The following is a 19,415-nucleotide window of genomic DNA, read 5'->3' as shown; positions in this document are numbered from 1 at the left end:
ATTATTTGTTTAGTATTGTTTTCTCGTGTTCGTGTTGTTGTGTTTTGTTTTTTTGTTGTTCGCCAATTGCCAATTGCCCTGTCGCTTTGTTGGCGACATTTTAATGCCACTCTGTCCTCCCCCCCCACTGATTCAGGCGACTGGCCCACCACCCCCGCGGCCATTTATGGCGGTAATTAAGCGAAAATTAACAGACGACAGTTGCAAATCACTAAATGAGTCTCAAACGACATTCATTTCAATACACAAACAAACACACATTCATTGTAAGATTATTGTTGTTGCACTTGTTTGCTTATATTTTTACGCCAAGTCAACTACGTGATTTTAATAACAATAAAAACGTTCCGAGCACAGCATTGAGCAATTAACAGCTACACAACAAACACTACTACAAAACAACAACAATCGTAATAATAACTAAGCAATACACACAATTCCAATTCCAATATATTGCTCTCAACTTTGCTCATTTCAAACTGATTTTTATTGCTTATTATTGCCGCTTGCCATTTGCCGTTTGCCAATTGCTGTATTGCTAATTGAATTTGTTATTGTTTGCTTCCCCCCTCCTTGCGTCTCTTTCCATGACCCATTGGAGAACAATAAATAAATTGCATTGACAAAAACAATAAGCAGTTAATTAATGTTCGCATGAATAAATGTTATTCATACTTCTAGTTGATTGATTCACTCAGTCTACCCTTGATGGCAAATTTTCGAGCTATTTGTTTGTTATTGATTTGCAAACTAAATTGCAGAAGAAATGTAGTTTGTTAATCTCATGCCAAAAACTAATGAAATTGTAGAGTTGTTTCTTTTATTATTGGTTAATCCTTATACAACACTTGAACTAAGTTATCGATAACCACTACTCTGCACATAAATGAAGTCATCATTACGAATTACACAACACTTAAAATAAGAAAGTATCGAAAGGAAGAATTAAGGTAATCGATAAGAAATCGAGTGATCGACGCGAGAAAATCATTGTGATACAAATTTGTAAAACCTAAGCATAACGGAACGAAATCCCAGCAGTATCTCTATTTTAAAATAATTGTTAAATAAACTCTTAATCAATGTTCTGTGTATTAAATAGAATTGCTAATGACCGAACACTTTTAATAATTTTGGCACGCAAAATGCAATTTTGGAGACGCACTCTCGCTCGCTTTCTTAGTCGAACATCATTTGCGTTTGGCAGAACACGCATACGACGCGTTGGTCGCCGCACGCTTCGTTGAAGCGTGTTGAGAGCTTCACGCTGCGCTCAATTGGCAAGCTCGTGAAGCGTCAAGCTGCAAAATTTTGCCTGGCGCCAATATTAGAAATTAAGCAAAAGGATGCGGCAACGAATAGCAGATGCTCTGCACATAAATTACACAAACATCTAATCACACAATGTTGCAATGTTGCAATTAGCAATTATTATTGGCAATTCCACTTACCCTTCTTGTTGCTGGCTGTCGTCTTGGCCAGCACTTGGTTCTGCCTGGCTGCCGGCATCGGAGATGAGGCGTTGCTGTCGCGCGACTTTTTGGCCACACACAGATTCAATGGCTGATCGAGTGCAGCAGTTGATGGGGTTGCTGTTGGTGTTGCTGTTGGAGTTGGTACCGCTGTTGGTACTGTTGGTACGGTTGCTGCTGCTGCAACTGTTGCTGTCACATTCAAGGTCGTCTCCTCTTCGCTGGCATCGCTCATCGAAGCGCTACGATGTGTGCGCTGCTCCTGCTCCTGTGGCTGCTGCGCATACTGTTGCTCAATGCTGCGCAGTATGCTCTTTGGTGATGTCGCCGAACTGTTGGCGGTAACTGAGGCAGCAGCAACAGCGCCAAAGTACGCCAACTTCTCGGCCGTGTCCATGCCCAGTATGTCGGCTATGGAGTGCGGCGTGGGACGATTGGGCGGACGTGCATAGACATGTGGATGCCAGCTAGCCGCTTGGCTGCTGCTGCTGTTGCTGTTGCCAAAGGGCGTCATGGAGCGTCGCTGTTGCTGTTGTGTTGCTGTTGCTGCTGCTGTTGTCGCTGCTTGGCGACTGCTGGGCGGTGCCTCGAGTTGCTTTTGCAGAAACGTTGTTGGCGAATTGCTGGCGGAGATGGGACTGGGACTAACGCTGCTGTTGCTGCCATTGCTGTTGTTGCTGTTGCTGCTGTTGTTGTTGTCGCGCACGCGCAACAAATTGACCATCTTCTCCTTGCTGCTGGGACTGACCATGGTCGCCGCTGATGTGGGAGGTATGCTCAGTGAGCTGCTGTAGACATACGAATTGATAGCCATATTGTATGGCGATGTGGCGAGAATTGGCTCCAATGATTGCAGTTGCTGATGATGCTCCTGCTGTTGCTGCAGCAGCTGTAGCTGATGTTGCTGCAACTGCTGTTGATGCTGATGTTGTTGCTGTTGATGTTGCTGCTGCTTATCCTTGACGATGCTGCCATAAGCGTGGGGCAAGACACCACTGATCATTTCTGCTGCCACCAACGAGTCGCGTTCAGTTTCGGGCATCATTTAGGGGGCGCACTTTAATTGGCCTGTTAAGTGGGCGTGGTGGCTGCAATAAACATGAAAACAGAAAACGAACATTAGAGCAGACCAAAAATTAGTCCAACAGCTGTGCGCAGCATTTGTCGTCAGATTGTTGTTAATGGTTTTCTTTTTTTGTTGAGTGGTTGGGGCTAACCTTCAACTTTTTAGCTCCCAGTGCAATAAAATACAGCAGAAAATAACCCAAACAGTTGCTGCTACGGCCTGGAATGTAGTTCAACTTCCAACTTATTTAGCCAAAACACGCCTGCCCCATCCGTCTGTCCGTCGTCTGTCCGTCTGTCCGTCCGTCCGTCTGTCGACCATTTGCCATTTCCTGGCGCACTGCGTTCTGATTTGCATAACAAAATGCTGGAGAGAGCTCAGCAACAGACGTAGCCTCGAAAAGGATTCAGACAGCCGCACATACGTTAGGGCAAGAGGTTTCGCTTTGCATATAGCCTTGTGTATATGTATGTATGTCTGTAAGTGTGTCTATGTATATATTTGTGCGACTGCTGGCTGAAGTGTTGGCATGAATTTATGGCACAACATTTGAGTGTGACACAATTTAACTTAATTTCACCAAAGGCAAAAAGCCACAAACCAGCCGAGAATGAGAAGCGAGTTAAAAGTATGAAACTGAAATGCTAGTTATACACACATACATATATAGTATCTGAATAATGATTACTACAATGCAATCAGAGCAATGGCAAATCTGTAGTTAATTTGTTGCCCGAACTTAGCATGGCATTTAAATGCCATCGTTATGTGTCATATTTCACGGTTGACAATCCCAAAAGCAATTTAAATTAATACAAAGTGCAAACTTATACCCACACACACACATCGACACACACACACAGTGGCTGTCCAAATGTCAGTTTCAAGCAGCGTGCGCTCAATAACGTATAACGTAATGCGTGCTTAAATGTGTTTTATTGCCAACAACAACAACAACAACAGCAATAACAACATCAGCAGCAGCAATAATGGGGATGACATAGTATAAAAGGACTAACTTTACCCTGCCAGTCACCCAAACACACACACACACACACACCACGTCTCTCACTCCCATTGAAACCTCTCTCGCGCATTGCGCTCTCAACATTTGGCAACATGTTGCTGGTCAACATGTTGCGAAGCTCGTGCAAAATCACTTACTGCTCAAACAAAATAAATGGCAAAAAAGCAAGCGGTAATTCAAGTCTGTTGAGCTGCTCAAAAGGTTATGTGGGTGGTTGGCTGACTATATATGTGTGTGTGTGTGCTGGGTAGGTGTGTGTGAGTTTTTGGGGTGGACATATTCAAGCAGCGGAAGCGAGGCAGGCAAGCGGAAGAAGTTATTTCAATTGCCTGCCCCACGACGACGACATCGTTGGCTACGAGAGCGTGCGAGAGAGAGAGGGAGAGCGAAGAAGAGCGAGTGAGAGCGAGCTTGCACACAACTGAGGCACGTACAGTGGCTTAGTGTGTGTGTGTGTGCCAGTTTACCTGGCACGCTTTTGCCTTCTGCCTTGTCCCCTTCCTCCTCCGTCCTCCTTCCTTTGCCTAGGTTCAAAACGGCAGCTACTAATGGCATTTAAGTTTTGCTGGCCTGTCACACACACTTGGCTACACTTGCATATGCGAATGTTGTGTTTGTGTATGGAAAACTCTTTTCGCCTCGCATTATTATCCTTAAGGCTTCTTCTTTTCGGTCTGTGTGTGTGTGTTGTCCACAATTTTCACTTCATTTTATTTCATTTCGTTACGTTACGTTTCGTTTCGTTGTCGCTTCCTTGTCATTTTATTGCACACGCATTCCATAGTAGGAGTTGGCGACTCCTGTCTCCTGGCTGCTTCCTTTTGGCTGGTATTTTAACAAGCTACTGTCGAACCTCCAGCTCCAACTCCAGCTTCAGCTCGCTGTCTGTACATAATTTGCCTTGCGGCCCAGCTCGTCATCGTCATCGTCATCATCATCATCATCAGCTTCAGCAGCAGCAGAATCAGGCATCGTCCTCGTCCTCATCGTGGTTGTCTTTCATTCCTCTGCTCCTCATAGTTCTGCCTTTTTAGCCGTGTGTGTTAGCTTGACGTTAAACATGGCTGACTAGCTGCTTCTCTGCTGCTGTTGCTGCTGCTTTTTGGCCAATTCGCCTTGTCAGCATAATTTAATGTGGCTCGACTATGCTTTTTGTGCTCGCAGCCTGACATTTATGTACTCTCTCTTCCTCTCACTCTTTCTCTACTTTCTTTCTCTCTTTGTGTATTGTTGTCAATCTGACAGCTAAAGTGTGTAATTTGTCATTCATATTTGCTTTTTGTTGTCTGGCGACCTTTTCGAAATATTATTCTATATCGATAAGGGACGCTTGGAATTTTAAGAATTTTGTCGCTGCACGCTAATTGATTATGATGAGGCGTTAATGAAGACTCTCTAGCATTGCAGCCAAGCAATTTTTGCACACGGCAACAACTCAGTTGCCACAGCCACGTCTGCGTCCCTTGGGGCAGATGTTGTAGCCGCTGCCGCTGCTGTTGCTGCTAGTGTCTCCGGGGGAAATTGGCTGTCCAGCTCACACAGCTCAGAGAGCTCAAGAGCTGCGCATATTTCGCTTGAAATTGCTTGAATATTTTATAGAGTTATGTGCTCGCTAATTAAATTGATGTGCCACACACAGAAGCTGCCACAACCTGTGCCACAGGACATCCATCGCTGCAATCGACAGTCTTCTGCCGCGCATGTGAGTGCCAATGTGTGTGTGTGTGCAAGTGTGTGTGTGTGGTGTATGTGGCTGGCAACTTTAATGAATTTACCTGTGTCATGCGCAGAGTTTTGTGTCTTGCATCGTCGCATGTCTTGGCCACATTGTTGCCTAGTTTGTTTTTAATTGCTTTAATTTTCTACACCAAATTACTTTTTTATTAACACTCGGTACTCACATGGAACAATTGAATGTTTACTGAAACTGTTTCTATTCCTTTTTTGCTTTTTTCTTTGCTTTCGTCTTTGCTGTGCAAATTGGGTTAACTTTTGTGACCGAGACACTGGCATTGACTGAAAATTAAATTAGTTGAAAGTCAAAGTTGAAAACCGAGCACCGAGCAACTGACAACTCGATCAAAGCACACTCTGAGACAAACAACACTCTCTTGCATTTCCACTTTTATTCTATTATTGTTTTCTCCTACTTACGAGACTTCTACTTCTATTTTTCTACTTCTCTTTTTTTCGATTTTACTTTCGACTTTATCGCAAGTCCAACTGCGTGAGCTGTTGTTTGTGCCAAGTAATGCCAACTTCGGTTTTTATTCTCCAGCAAACAGCAGCTGAGCACTAGAAAATTGCGTCTGCTGCAACTCGGGTCGTATACGTAACGTGAGTTCGCTCATGAATGCATAAATAAATCATAAGCGATGAAAATGAGTACGCTTCTTTGAGAGACAAGAGCTTTCGTTATTTAAGCTAAAGTTTTAGCTGCTGTAAATACAACTTTAATTTCAATAATCTGCTAACTACAATTCTACTTTATTCAAGTGTAGTTTTATTGTCTGATTAAAATGAATAATTTTGAGAGAAAATGTTGAAGTTTAATTATCGGTAAGTTAAGAATAACAGCATTATTTCTTATTATTCGCTTTGCTACTAAAATATATTTAAATTGTGCTTAATTATAAGAACTTTTAACTTTTATGATAGTACATACTTCTAATGAATTCTTAACAAGCTTAGCCAGACTATCACTTAAGCTAGTTTTTGAGGCAGTAAAAACGAATTCAATTTAAATAATCTCCCAACCACAATAGTACTTAACTCAACTTAAGTTTTTATGGGTACATGAAATAAAGAATGTTGAACAAAATGACTTAAACCATTTGTAGGATTAACAATTTTATTTCTTATTAGTAACTTTACTAGTTAAAATTCTTTAGTTGCACCATTAAATTGAATGCTTGCAGATGTTTTTATTGAAATTCGACCAAGCGTAAGGAGACTATCACTAAGGCTAATTGTAGATGAAACAATAACAACTTGAATTTGTATAATTAATCTTCTAACTGTAATTACAAATAACTCGAGTTTAGTTGTTATGGGTATTTAAAATAAATAAAGTGAAAGAAACTTAGTAACTAAATTTGTAGTGGTTGTGATATGTTTTCTTTTTATTCTCTTTGCTACAAATAAGCAGTTAAATTCAACTTTATTTGTAGCATTAAATTCAATGTTAGCACATATTTGTAATGAACTCTGGCCAAACTTAGCCCGACTAAAACTTAAGCCACTCTACAGTCAAATATTTATACACCACACACTTTGAATGGCAATCTTAAGCCAAGCTCGAATTGTGCTTACGTCCATTCTAGCAATCCTCCACACTCGGAATAGAGCAAATGCTCCATGTATATGACAGCATTTCAATGAGGGGCACAGCAGACACAATTCGGACAGGTTTCCACATCATTTCCACAACGCTTTAAGGAGCACACACATTACTATATATCCAAGGATAACACATCCTGCGCAGTCGTGCTGATATCAGACACACGCACACACACACACACACTCTCTCATTTTGCACACACCTTTAGCTGTCAGCTGCTAAGCGCAATACTTTTCAGTTACTTTGTTTTGTTTTCCTTTATCCACATCACTTTTATATAATTCTGTACAGACACAGACAACGAGTTGTTGTTGTTGTTGTGCTGTACTGTGCTCTGTGTCTATGTGTGTGTGTGTGTTGCGTGTTTGGCCAAATCTGAAACGCACACAGACATTATGAAGCTATTTTGAGTGAAGCATTTAAGATTTTAGCTGGAATTCCCCCAACGATGCTTAAAGCATTGACTATTTATGCTTTGGCTACGGCAGAGATGCCAGCGAGGTTTGCCTTAGCGGTATTTTATTTAAAAACTTTTCGATATATTTTTAATGATTTATTTTATGTATATTTTTTTGTGTCTTTTATTTATTTATTTTGTTTCATTTCGTTCCATTTCATTTAATTTCACTCCATTTCATTTCAGTTCATTTTTTTTATATCATTTATTATATATTATTTTATTTTATTTTTTCCTTAAATTGTATTTTGTTTTGCATTTATTTTTACATTTCATTGAATTTAATTTTAATTTATTGAATTTTATTTATTCTTTTTCCCTTAAATGTTATTTATTTTTTGTCTTTATTTTGTATTTTATTTAACTATATTGTATTTTCTTCTATTTTAATCAATTTTATTTTATATATTATTAGTATTTTATTTATTTTAAGAAAATTAAATATATTTTCTTTTATTTTAATCAACTTTATTTAAATTTTCCTATATATATTTTCTTATTTTAGTATCTTTTTTATTTCTTAAGATTACTTTATTTATGACATGTATACAGTTATTCTTTTATTTAGTTTGTTCTGAACTTTCAAAGCGACCCTCGCTGTTGGTTCACGTTCGTAAGTATTTACTTATTTTTATTGACAGCATTATATTTTATTTATTATATTGAATTCATGTCATTGTGCTGCCACGACCAGGCAACCAAACTCAGCAAGGAGCAAGTGCCAGCAGCACGTCCTGCCATGCTCTATCTCACTCTTTCACTAGGCGAGAGTGTGTGTGTGCTATTATTGTCAAGTCAGCACATAAAGCTGTCGAACTGAAGGATGCAGGGTGGATTTTTCGAACATTCGGACAAACGTCAACTGCGTTTGCAGCAACATTTTTGTGCTGCTCGTCGAATCTTTAAACGGAAATCGTTATATAAATCAAAGACAGATTATAAATGCTGCGCAATTCTCAAGTTATTTCAGACGTAGTTTGTTGTTGTCCCTCTCTTCTTCTTCTTCTTCTCTGCTAAGGGGATGGATTGAAGGATTGTCAGAAAAAGGTTGAAGCCCAGTGATGCGTTGCTGTCAACGCACAGTTCGAAGATGTCGAGCTGCTGAACTCCATCAATTTGCTTGCTCATTAACAGAGAAATTATTCGTACTCTGTGAATTTTTCGGTTTGAAAATGTCAGCTAATTATGCGAGCATTGTTGTTGCCTCCAAAGTTCTCTTCTTTTGGGGCGGAAGCAGCGTTCGTCTCGTTTCCGTTGCGAATGTTTCCTGTCATAATTTTTCATAGATTTGTTGGCCCAGCGCATTTTACTTTATTTTTGATTTGATTTCTTTACTCTTTGCATTGAAGTGGCTTTTCAAAGACAAGTCAAAAGTTTTTTCCTCTCCTATTTTCGGGGCCAACTTTTATTTAAAGCCCTCTCAAATTGCCGAGGGTGGCGCCTTGCCTCTCCGGCTGCCTTTGCCTTGTCATGGCTTATTTCACTTGAACTTTGCAGTCGGCCACTTTGGGTCAGTTGGCCTGTAACTCTCCCCTCTCCCCGCTCCCCTCCTTCCCCAAGCTCCTCAGCACTTCTGCTCTTTTGGGGCAAAGTTGGCGTGCTTAAGCTTTATTTTTAATTTGCCTGCGCTGGCAGTTTTTAAACGTTTTCGTTTTTCTTTCGACTCTTTTTTTTCGCTTTGGCCATTAGTTTGGCTCGCCTTTATGCCGCACACTCAAATACACACACACACACACAGACAGAGGCACACACAATTGGCCGCAATTAACTAACTGGCTATGATTGATGATATTTTAAATGAGTGCGGCGGCAACAGTAATGAAAGTGGCCACCAGCGAGCAACCAACACAAATGGTCCCAAAAATTCCTATGTCATCAGCATAATTTGATGTGATTTGATTCACTGCGGGGACGTTGCGTCCGCTGCTTCGTTGATCGACCCTTAGTACACACACACACACACACACACAGAAACACTCACTTCCATTCCATTTAATCTATCCAGTTTGTAGGCAATAATGTTGCCCCCAAAAATAGCTACAAAACATATAAAAGCGTTATATCTGTGACATGCCCCAAAAAAAAAAATAGAATAAAATTAACTTGTAGTCGTTTGTGATATCAACATTTTTATGCAGACTAATAAAGTGCAGATAAGTTTTTGTCAATTGCAAATAATATTAAATGAAATTGGATTTATTTTCAGTCATTTTGCTATGAATAACTTTTTGCTTTGTCAGCTATTTGTGGCACATTTTGAATGTCACAATATTCGTCACTGGAAAGTAATAGATATTCCATTTTATTTATAGACACTTGACAAGTCCTTGACCAAGACTTTGCTGTAACCTGTGACCTCTCGAGCCACAAGTTAATTGTTATTTAATAGCGCACAAGTTGTGTAAGAACTACTGATAAAACACAAAAAAAACAAAAGCCACAAAAAAACAGGTTGAGGCCAAATCTCTGAGTACAGTCATGACTGTGCTTAATTGCGAAATGAATACAGGCTGGAATGAATGCATTCATTATGCACAGATGCCATCAGTTATGAGTGAGTGTAATGGCTTTTGTGATGCTTGCTGCCTGCTGCCATCAATCAATCGCTTGCTGGCATTATAAATTATTCAAAAAGTCCATAAAATATGCGCAACTATAAAGTGCGAGTATTTAAAAGCATATTTATTTTAAAACTGCATTCTGCATACACTTACGCAATGGGGTAGATACACTATCACTATTTTATTGACGAGCATTCAACTCGAAAGTATTTAAATACTTGTTTTTATACATTTTAAATGACATGTATAACAATTTATGCACTGGAATTTTTGTTATACTTAAATATTTCTGCACTTTTAATAAGCTGCTTTCAAGTGGAGCATTTAGAATGCATTTAATTGCAATGTGAACTGCGTCGCTTGAGCTGTGATTATCAAATGAATTTTAATTTGATCAGCTGCTAATGCAAATATAGTGACTTTGTGTTATATTATTACAATAATATTACACAACAGCAAAGTATTGGAAATGCGTTTTATTCGGCAAGTGTTGCGCATTATCAAAAGAATCTAACCTAATACGGGTCTCTCTCAAATAAGACGTCGCCATTTGCAAATTACAATTGAAATACGATAACATTTTGCTCGTTTGTCGTTATCGTTATCGTTGGGGTAACAGTTGTCTCTCTCTCTCTCTCTCTCTGTCGGCATCTGGGCTGAAATATGAGTCAATTATACTTCCGTACGCATAAATTAATGATTAATTGCAAAATAAATTGACTTGCGTCACTTAATTACGTGGCTCGCCGTGTGCCCGAGAAGTAAACTGAGCGCCTGTCAACCATTCACGCCCATTCGCCCGCCTCCCCCCTCGACTACCCTCCGGCAAGTGTGGCCCAACTTGCCAGCCTGTCAACGAACACACTCACACACACGCGCGAGCATTTGCTGCTGTTGACATTCACAGTCAAACATGCTTAATTAATGCCAACGTTGCTCCCATCGCTCAGCCTCAGCCTCAGCCTCTACCTCTGTCGCAGTCGCAGTCACAGTTTATGTCGCTGTCTCTGTCTCAGCCGACAACTGTAATGAGAGCGTCTCTGACAACATTAACGGCCACATTAACGAAACGAAGAGAAGAAGAAGTGAGCAGAAAAGAAGAGAGCAACAAAACAAAAAAAGTGAAGCAGTGAAAAAAAGAATAAAGAAAACTGCTGCTGGCAGTCAAAAATAAACACTTGCAGGCATCATAATAATGATACATAGCCAGCCAGTGAGTGGCACTTGCCAGCGCTCCTTGCCACTTGCCACTTGCCTCTTGTCGTTTGCCTCTTGCCACATGCTCCTTTTCGTTTTCGGCTGGTTCTTGTGCACGGCTTCCGTTAGTCAGTTACAGATTCAGAGTCAGAGTCAGCGTCACAGCATCAGCAACAGAGGCGATTGTCGTCTTCGTCATTGTCTGGCAAGCGCTCATAATTAAACACAATGTGCCAGCGACGCCATGCTGCACAGTGGTGACAGAGTGCCGCAACAAAGTATTTAATTAATACAAAACATTTTGCATTCGACATGCATTTACATTGTCTTACACACTTTGTATCTGCTAAGAAACTGAATTTCTAAATTTAGCAATTTAAATATTTGTATAATATTTATTGCAACCACTGTCCTCATTATCATCGCTCATCCTGCGTTATTCTGTTTGCTGAATTGCCGCTGGCGATGTTACGTGCAAAAATCAATAAAAACGTTGCCAAAATGGCTTTCGCGCCTTCGCTCGCCAGTTTATCCGCTTTTGCCCTTTTTGTGTCTTGGCACTTAACTTTCACATTAACTGCACAGACTTTGGCACAATTTGGAGAGCAGCTGAGCTGGCTGGCGAGCAATTAACGCTGAATTGATACGCACAAACTCCGGAGTCTGGAGCATTGAACCGCCCCAAACTTAAGCTCATTCCCCCAGCGGGATCTGACTGTGGACTGTGCTTATGCGTCGACATTAAGACGTAATTAAAACAAACGCCAAACGAGCAACAACGAGGCGCCACAAAACCCTTTTTGTTAGGGAAGAGGGAAGAGGCAAGCGGATAGGAAGCGGAAGGGTAAGCGAGTCAAAAGATTATTTGTATTTAATTTCAATGTGCGATGCTGCAGGAGACAAGTAAAGCGACAGTTTCATGTACTTGCGTTGTACACGAAACTTAATTATAATTAAGCATTTAAGTGGAACTAAGCGAAGCTATGCCAAATGAAGCGCACGTCCAGCTTTCGTTCGCTTCGAACTTGAAACTCCCCCCAGCTTGAAAAAATAGAACTTCGTAGCGTAGGCAACGACAGTAAGTGAGATGGGAGACTGAAGATGTCGAAGTTGGGGAGATTTTTTGGGCAAAGGACTGAGCTCGTTTTTATTGGATAGCTAGCCTTGCACCCTAATTGCTAAGCGCAGCACTCGAAAGTTGCTTTTTGGACTGAGGTGGATATTTAATTACCGTTCATCGCTCATCGGCCCATTTCGCGCCGTGCTGGAAGGAAGATATTGTTATACAAGTGTTGCCAAGACGACGGCGGATTAATTGTTACGTTGACTAATTTTACTTATATGCGAAAGGTTGTTACATAATGAAATGATACAAACACAAAAAAAAAAGAGGAGATGGAACTTCAGTCAAGTGAAGTTGACGGCGCAATTTAAAAATGTTAAAGCGAGTGGCAAACAGACTGAAGGATGCTGCTGCAACGACAACAACAACAACGGCAACGGCAACTTGTGCAGAAAGTATCTCAATTAGTGATGATGATGAGACTGCTAACGTCCTGCCAGAGACTGTAAGAGGGAGGCATGTCCTTTCTCTCTCTCCTCCACTTCTCGCTCGTTTTATTCAAATTTGCAGATGGTTGCCATGAACAACATGAATAAAATGGCCCGAAACATAGTCGACTCTACTTAAAATGCTAGCCCAAAAAAAGATCATGGCATAGCTTAAAATTCTTTGGGAAATGGGTCAGATTGCAAGCAACATTTTTATGTTTAGCCAGCCGAGTGTAAAAATGCGACAAGTCGACGAGTCGAATAAGTTAATGTGCAATTTCAACTCACTCACTTTTCTTTTTTGCGAGTGTGTAATAAAAGTAAAATTCAAATTGCCCGCAGCAAATACCTCTTGAGTACATATTTTAATTTGATATTTACACTTTTTTGCTGCGCATCTCTCCATTTCCGCTTTACAGGGTATTTCTCGGTGCTGGCAAACCTTGGCAGCTGTAGTTGATTTTCGTTTTCTCTTCACATTTTCTGTTTTTTGTATTTATTTGGTAATGGGTTAGGGCGGTCTAACGAAATTCAATTGCGGCAGAAGTCGGGCAATTCGAGTTGGCAACTTTCTAGCTGCATCCTGACAAGTCGCCAGCCAGTCAGCCACCCTTTCACCTACCCTTTTCACCCTCTGCTCGGTTTTGGGGTCTCGGCACTCGAAATGATTTCAAAATGGCATTGAATGTAGCATTTAATTTGTGCGCCACCAAGGACGACGACAATGAAGTCGTCTGTCTGCCTTTGCTTTTGCTCTGGCTTTGGCTTTGCCTTCGCAAGGCATTTATAACTGTTTACTCGATGTGCGCAGTAGTCGCAATATCTATGTATATAACTCTATGTGTATGTGTGTGTGAGTGTGCTTTTGCGTCTCTGCCTGAAAAGGATTAATTAAACGTTCGTCGTTTGTGGATGATGCTCTCTACTCTACTCCATACTCAAGACCTCAGACTTTCCCTCGTTTGCTCTCGTTGCATCTCATTTTTCCGAGTCTTTGAAGTTTGAGTACGACATAATTAGTTTAATGAGCTTCACTATAACAATAATGATAATCCAACACGATGCCACGCCCAGCATCGACAGCAGCATTTCCTTGGCATTATAACAGCAATTTCTTTACGTTTTATATTTTTTCATTTGCCTCGCAATTTATATTCGCAATGAAATTAAAATTGGACTCGCTGTGCTGGCGAATTTTTAATTACCCTGACCAAAACCAAATGCAATTAATTAAGTGCACATCAAGGCAAGGATATGTATGTGCGAATGTGTGTGTGTGTGTGTTGGCGCTTTCATTTATTTACAGTTAGTCATTTAGATGTGTTTGCTTTCGCACACACAAAAAGCTACGCTCATTTGCTGGCAATTAAGCGCACATAAAATTTCCACCCATATGTTATGTGTGTGTTTGCCAGTGTGTGTGTGTGTGTGTGTCGTGCTGTGCGGCGCCTTTGCGTCATTTAAAAGGGAGAACAGCTTGAGCGAGGGCGTGGCAATCAAGGGGCGTCATAGGAAGCTTGTCATTGCCTGTCTGTCTGTCTGTCTGTCTTCCACTCTATCCGCCCTTCATTTTTTGTGTGTGTATTTTAATTAGAAACTTGTACGCTTTTGCTTAATTAGACAAATTGTTTTAATATTAAGTGCAAACTTTTTGCCAGAGCCAAACTGTGACAAATTAGTTTTGTATGTGGGTCAAAACATCGGGCTTACATGACAAACCCTAAAACCAATCAAATGCGGCTTAAACTGCACTTCTAAAAGCAACGCGCACAAAATTATGCAACACTTTCTGTGCGAACAACTTCCTGTTTGCCAGCGGAAACTAACGAGAGCGTTAGGGAAGGGAAGGGGGCGACGTTTAATAACGTTTCTCAACGAAAAATGGCAGTTTAATTAAACAATTCATTTCCAATGAACTGTAAATATATTAGTGCATTCACATGTTGTTGACGGCGGGCAAAAAGTGTTTTCATTTTTTTCCACATAGTTTTTTTGTTGATGTTTTTTATCGGCAAAAAAAATGGAGAATCGATGCGTATTTGTAGAACGTCAAATATGAAACATTTTTGCCATTTGCAGCTTTCACAGAAATACAATTTCACAATTTCAATCGCAGACCTTTTGTTTACTGCAATAACTGAATGCATATTTGCTTCATTTGACAGAAGCATGTAGATATTACATTTTTTTCCCCTTCGATATGAATGATGCACAATATGAGAGCGGAAAACTGGCAAATCCCTTAAAACTCAATGAAGGACAAATACTGAAAGGCGTCAAGGCTCTAAGTGAGCCTTTAAAACCATGAATTACTTTACAAAATTTTTTAATTATATGTAGTTTAAGATATTATTTATATAATCAAATTCTTATGAAGATATTAAAACAAATAATTACCCAGTAGCCACACTCTTTACCGCAAAATTAAATTTAGCATTTAATACTAGATTCAATATAATACATAAATAATAATCATCACGTAGACTGCTTGAATTAGTATTTATTGTAACTATGTAAGGAACTACTTATTGATTCCTGCTTCGGAATGAAATTATTAATAAAATTCATATAGTTCCACAATAAATTGCTCCATCAACCTAAGTTTATATTGCAGTTTGCTTTAAATAGTCTTGGTTTCGTTAAGTTTTAAGTGAAAGCTCTAATTGATTAAACAAATGCATAACATTTAAAACCATTCTTTGTTCTTGTTATTGTATACTTTGAAATTATCATTTAAGTAATTGCTTTTTAATTATTACTTTTAATAGAATTAAAAGTGCAATTAAAATAGTTAAATGACTTTACGAATAATAAGATATCGTTAGTTTTCTATCACTGCTCATTTTACTTTCCATTTATTAGGATTAGTTGTAGATCCTTTGAGTTTCTAGTTAGTATGTTAATTTAAATGATTTTATTAAATTCATTAGATTTAAATATGTGAACTTCTTCAATATTCGTTAAAATAATAATCTGGATATAGTATAGAAATAATTTCTATACCCATGGATTTCAAATCCATTAATTTCTTTAAAATTGTAATCCTTAATTTTTTGCAACTTTTGTTTTTAAATGGAAAATAAACTAGGAATCTTAAATGATTTCAGAATAATAAAAAATATGCAGTTGGAATAATAAATTGGTCCATCAGTGCTCAGTTTGCTGTGCTTTTGTTTAGAATAGTTGCAGTTCCTTTGAGTTTCCCAGCAATTGGCCCCAATTCGAATGCGATTTATTTGTACTTTAAGATGAAATATGCGATCGGGGCTGTAATAACTCGCGTCTTATTGGTCCCCCCGCCTTCGACCGAGTGCTAGCCACAATTCATCAAGCGAATTCATCAAACAAAAAAATGTGTAGCGCAGCGGCGCAAAATAAACAAAACAAAACACACATTTGATGGTGATTTGGAAATGCTTTAATGCTTAATGCAATTTCATCAGTCGCAGCTGCACATTTTGCTCGTTGTGTGTTTACAATAATTTGCTACTCAGAAATCCGACAGATCGGGCAATTAATGCAAAACGCGGCAAATTGGGAACGCAATAACAGCCAAAAAGATGTGAATGTGAATGATTTACAAAATTGCTAAAAACTACACTAAAGCTAATCCTTCACATCAGCCTCAGCCTCATCTTTGATGCTCATCTTAGAGTAGAGATTTGTCAGCTCGTCTTTACTTTGTGCCATGGATAAAGCACGTTTGTAGCGTTCTTCCCAAGCTTCTGGATGGGATTTGGCTAGCTCTGTGAGTGACTTTTGAGCCGCCGCCTTCATCTCCTTCTCGGGACTCTCGTGGTAAAGCAGCAGCAGATCCATGGCACGCTTCACAAATGCCTCCCACACTTCACGTTCGTGCTCTCGCTCTCCTTCCTCTGCTGCCGCTTCCTCCTTGAACACTGGTCGCATCTTGCCCACCGCTGTGGCAGCTATCACACGTATGCCGGCCGAGGGATCGTCCATGCGCTGCATTGTGGCATATGCCAGAGGTTTGAAGGCCTCCACAGACATGCCCTGGAAGTAGCACATGGCCTTGATGGCATAATGCCGCGTCGTCACATTGCGATCCTCCAGCAAACTGGGCATATGCTTGGCCAGCGTGGGCAGCACTTCACGTGCCTCTTCCCTGGCACCTTGGGCCAGAGCACACAACGTGGCCATAGCCATGGATCGCATTGCCTCACCACTGGCTCCCGCCTTCCAGGCCAAATAGGGCTCCACAATGGCAGTGATGAACTCGCTCAGCAGCTGTGTGCTCTGCTCGCGCTCCACGCAAACTGTGCGTCCCCAATCCAAGGCTGCAATCGAGAGGATGCTGAAGATGCGCACCTGCGCGCTGTCGCTGCAATGGCCAAAGACTAGTTTCACCTTCTCGATCAGCTGTGGCAAGTAGGTGGAGCGTATGCAACCCAGGTGAATAAGACCGTAGAGCATTAGCACTGGCTCGGCATTCTCGTCCAGCGCTGCATCCAGATTCTCCACATCGAGCAGCGCCAAGTGAAACCAACGTTCATGCAGCTGACTCAGCGTGATCTCTTCCAGTGCCACAATGCGTTTGAGGATCACTTGGCCACGTTCGACATCCGCATTCACATCGCCAGCCAGAGCATAAGACAACGACATCACCTTCATGGCAGTCACATAGATGAGTTCATAGAGATCACGCAGTTGCTCCATACTGGCTGTAACCTTGCTCGACTTATCCAGCACCGTCTCGAGCATCTTGAGTATGTACAATTGGAAGCCTGGTTTCAAAGTGTGAGAGTAATCGGAGCTCTTCAACAGCTTGCATAGACGCATCAGATGATCGTAGGTGCCGCCCAAGGCAGCGGTGAACATGTAGTAGAAACACTTTAAAAACGATTCACGTGCATTGCGCTCTAGGCCATCGAAGCCATGCTCGATCCAGGCATTGAATGCGAGCACGCGTCCCAGGAGATCCGCCACCTTCTTGGCCTCGGCGCTGACAACTGGCTCGCGATCGCAGCAAGCGTGCGCCACTTGGCCGTAGATCTCAAAGAACTTGGCCGTCATGGCTGCCTCGGCGTGCAGCACGAATTGATAGAGCAGCTTCAGTGCGTGGAGACGCACATTGTCCTTCCAGTCGCTGGTCTCGCGTGTGATCAGCGTTAGCAGACGCAGCGATCGCTGCACAAGACCGCGACAACCGATCGTGGGGCGTTTCACGCCCGCTGGATAGTTCTCCACCTGTGGATCACAGATCTCTTGCTGCGACAGCTCAGCTTCGTTCTCATCGTAGAACTGCTCGCCACACTTTACCCACAATGGCTGAATGAACGACAAGACCTCAGGCGAATCATCCTTCAGACAACACAATACCAGCGGCAGAATACGCTCGAAGAAAGAGTAGCGATCGCGCAGCTCCAGCAGTAAGAGCACACCCACCTGGCCGCATTCGCGACGCACCAGCGGCATGGAGTCCATCAGCAGTGGCGACACCTCCATGAAGAACCTTCGCATGCTCTCGCCACTGGCATCCATGTGCAAGCAGACACGCCCCAAAGCCTCCAGGGCTGAAATACGTGCAGCGGAGTGGCGATGATTCAACATGCCGTACAAGGAGACCACCAGAGATTCAGTAAATGGTTGCAACTCGTGTGTGTCTGCCACTCGCGCAAGTTGCACGACCGTCGCGCAAGCTTCGCGCTGCACTGCAGCATAATCATCCTTGATGGCCTTGACGAGCACCTTCATCACCTGCGCATAACACTCACGAAACACGCCCACATTGCCCATCTGGGCGTATTGACGCAACATCAGATGCAGCTGCTCCACGTACAGCAGACGAATCTCTTCACTGGGCTCCACTGTCTCCACCTGTCCCATGCGCTCGGCCAGCGTTGAGACCACATTGAGCAGATGGAAGTCCGAGGGTGGCAGACGCTTGAGGAATGCGCTCACGGCGAGCACGGCACGATCACGCACGCTCTCAAAGCGATCGTCGTAGCACTTGAGCAGATGCAGATAGAGTTCATCGAAGTCGGCCGCTATGGCATCGCTGCTAACGGTTTGTGGCGCCTGTTCGCATTGTTCGCGCAGCTTCAGAAGAGTTGCGCTACGCTTGCGATGCTCGCTGCTCTCGAGTTCGCTGCAAATCGCCTTTGTGTCCAGATCGAAGCTCATTTTTATATTTTAGTTGAACAAAATATTAAGCTGCTGTTTTCTCAACTGAATTTGTGGGCAGCTGTAGAACGAAAGAGGCAGAAAACGAAACGAAAACGTCAAAAGGCAAACGGCGATAAATGCAACGGTTGCTAAGTTACACAAATTTTCAATTAATCACACATTTTGTTTATGTTGTTTAAACGCGGAGCCATTGCGTCTCGCTTTCTCACATTGACAACACACCGAATGCCGGCGATCAGCTGTTTTCTTCGCACACAGCTGACTCAACAGCAGCAGTGCTGCGAATTGCCAATTGCTCGTGTTGACAGTGTTGTCAAGCGTGCGTTTTGGGCGCACTTTTTTGAATTTCTACCGTGGACAGTTATGTGTATGAAGTTGTTGCTGTTATTGTATATGTTTGTTTGCCCAACTAATTAACAAGTCATAAATGAAATTTCTCTGGAAACTCCGCTCCTCGAGCTGCGTTGCGGTGCGCAATTTGTGCCGCTGTCTTTTATGAGCGGCCGCGGTCGGACTCATTAAAAGCGGTTCGGTTTGCTTATCTTCGATGCAGCTATCTAATTGCGGTGTCGTTTCTTATCAGCAAAGCAACTAGCG

General features: G+C 41.7%; 2 protein-coding genes across 6 annotated transcripts in view; both read right to left on the bottom strand.

Annotated features, from left to right (window-relative positions):
* LOC117574334 (putative uncharacterized protein DDB_G0291812) overlaps nt 1–19,415 on the bottom strand; it is a 43,366-nt gene that overhangs the window by 15,345 nt on the left and 8,606 nt on the right. Inside the window, exons 1-3 of one of the 5 annotated variants that reach the window (XM_034258150.2) lie at nt 5,467–5,587; nt 5,341–5,399; nt 1,452–2,560 (exon numbers count right to left, since the gene is read on the bottom strand). In XM_034258150.2, the coding sequence (XP_034114041.2) occupies nt 1,452–2,517 (1,066 nt within the window). In that variant the 5' untranslated portion in view covers nt 2,518–2,560; nt 5,341–5,399; nt 5,467–5,587. Of the gene's footprint in view, nt 1–1,451; nt 2,561–5,340; nt 5,415–5,466; nt 5,588–10,076; nt 10,165–19,415 lie in introns of those variants that run through there. The other 4 variants (XM_034258153.2, XM_034258152.2, XM_052008178.1 and 1 more) reach the window with 4 other exon arrangements.
* LOC117574332 (dynein axonemal assembly factor 5) lies at nt 16,051–18,997 on the bottom strand. The gene has a single exon (XM_052008176.1). The coding sequence runs from the start codon at nt 18,813–18,815 to the stop codon at nt 16,278–16,280; it is 2,538 nt and encodes an 845-aa protein (XP_051864136.1). The 5' UTR covers nt 18,816–18,997; the 3' UTR covers nt 16,051–16,277.

Source organism: Drosophila albomicans, chromosome 2R (genome assembly GCF_009650485.2).
Source record: "Drosophila albomicans strain 15112-1751.03 chromosome 2R, ASM965048v2, whole genome shotgun sequence".
Taxonomy (NCBI): Eukaryota; Metazoa; Arthropoda; class Insecta; order Diptera; family Drosophilidae; genus Drosophila; species Drosophila albomicans.
This window is presented reverse-complemented; position numbering and strand designations above follow the sequence as displayed.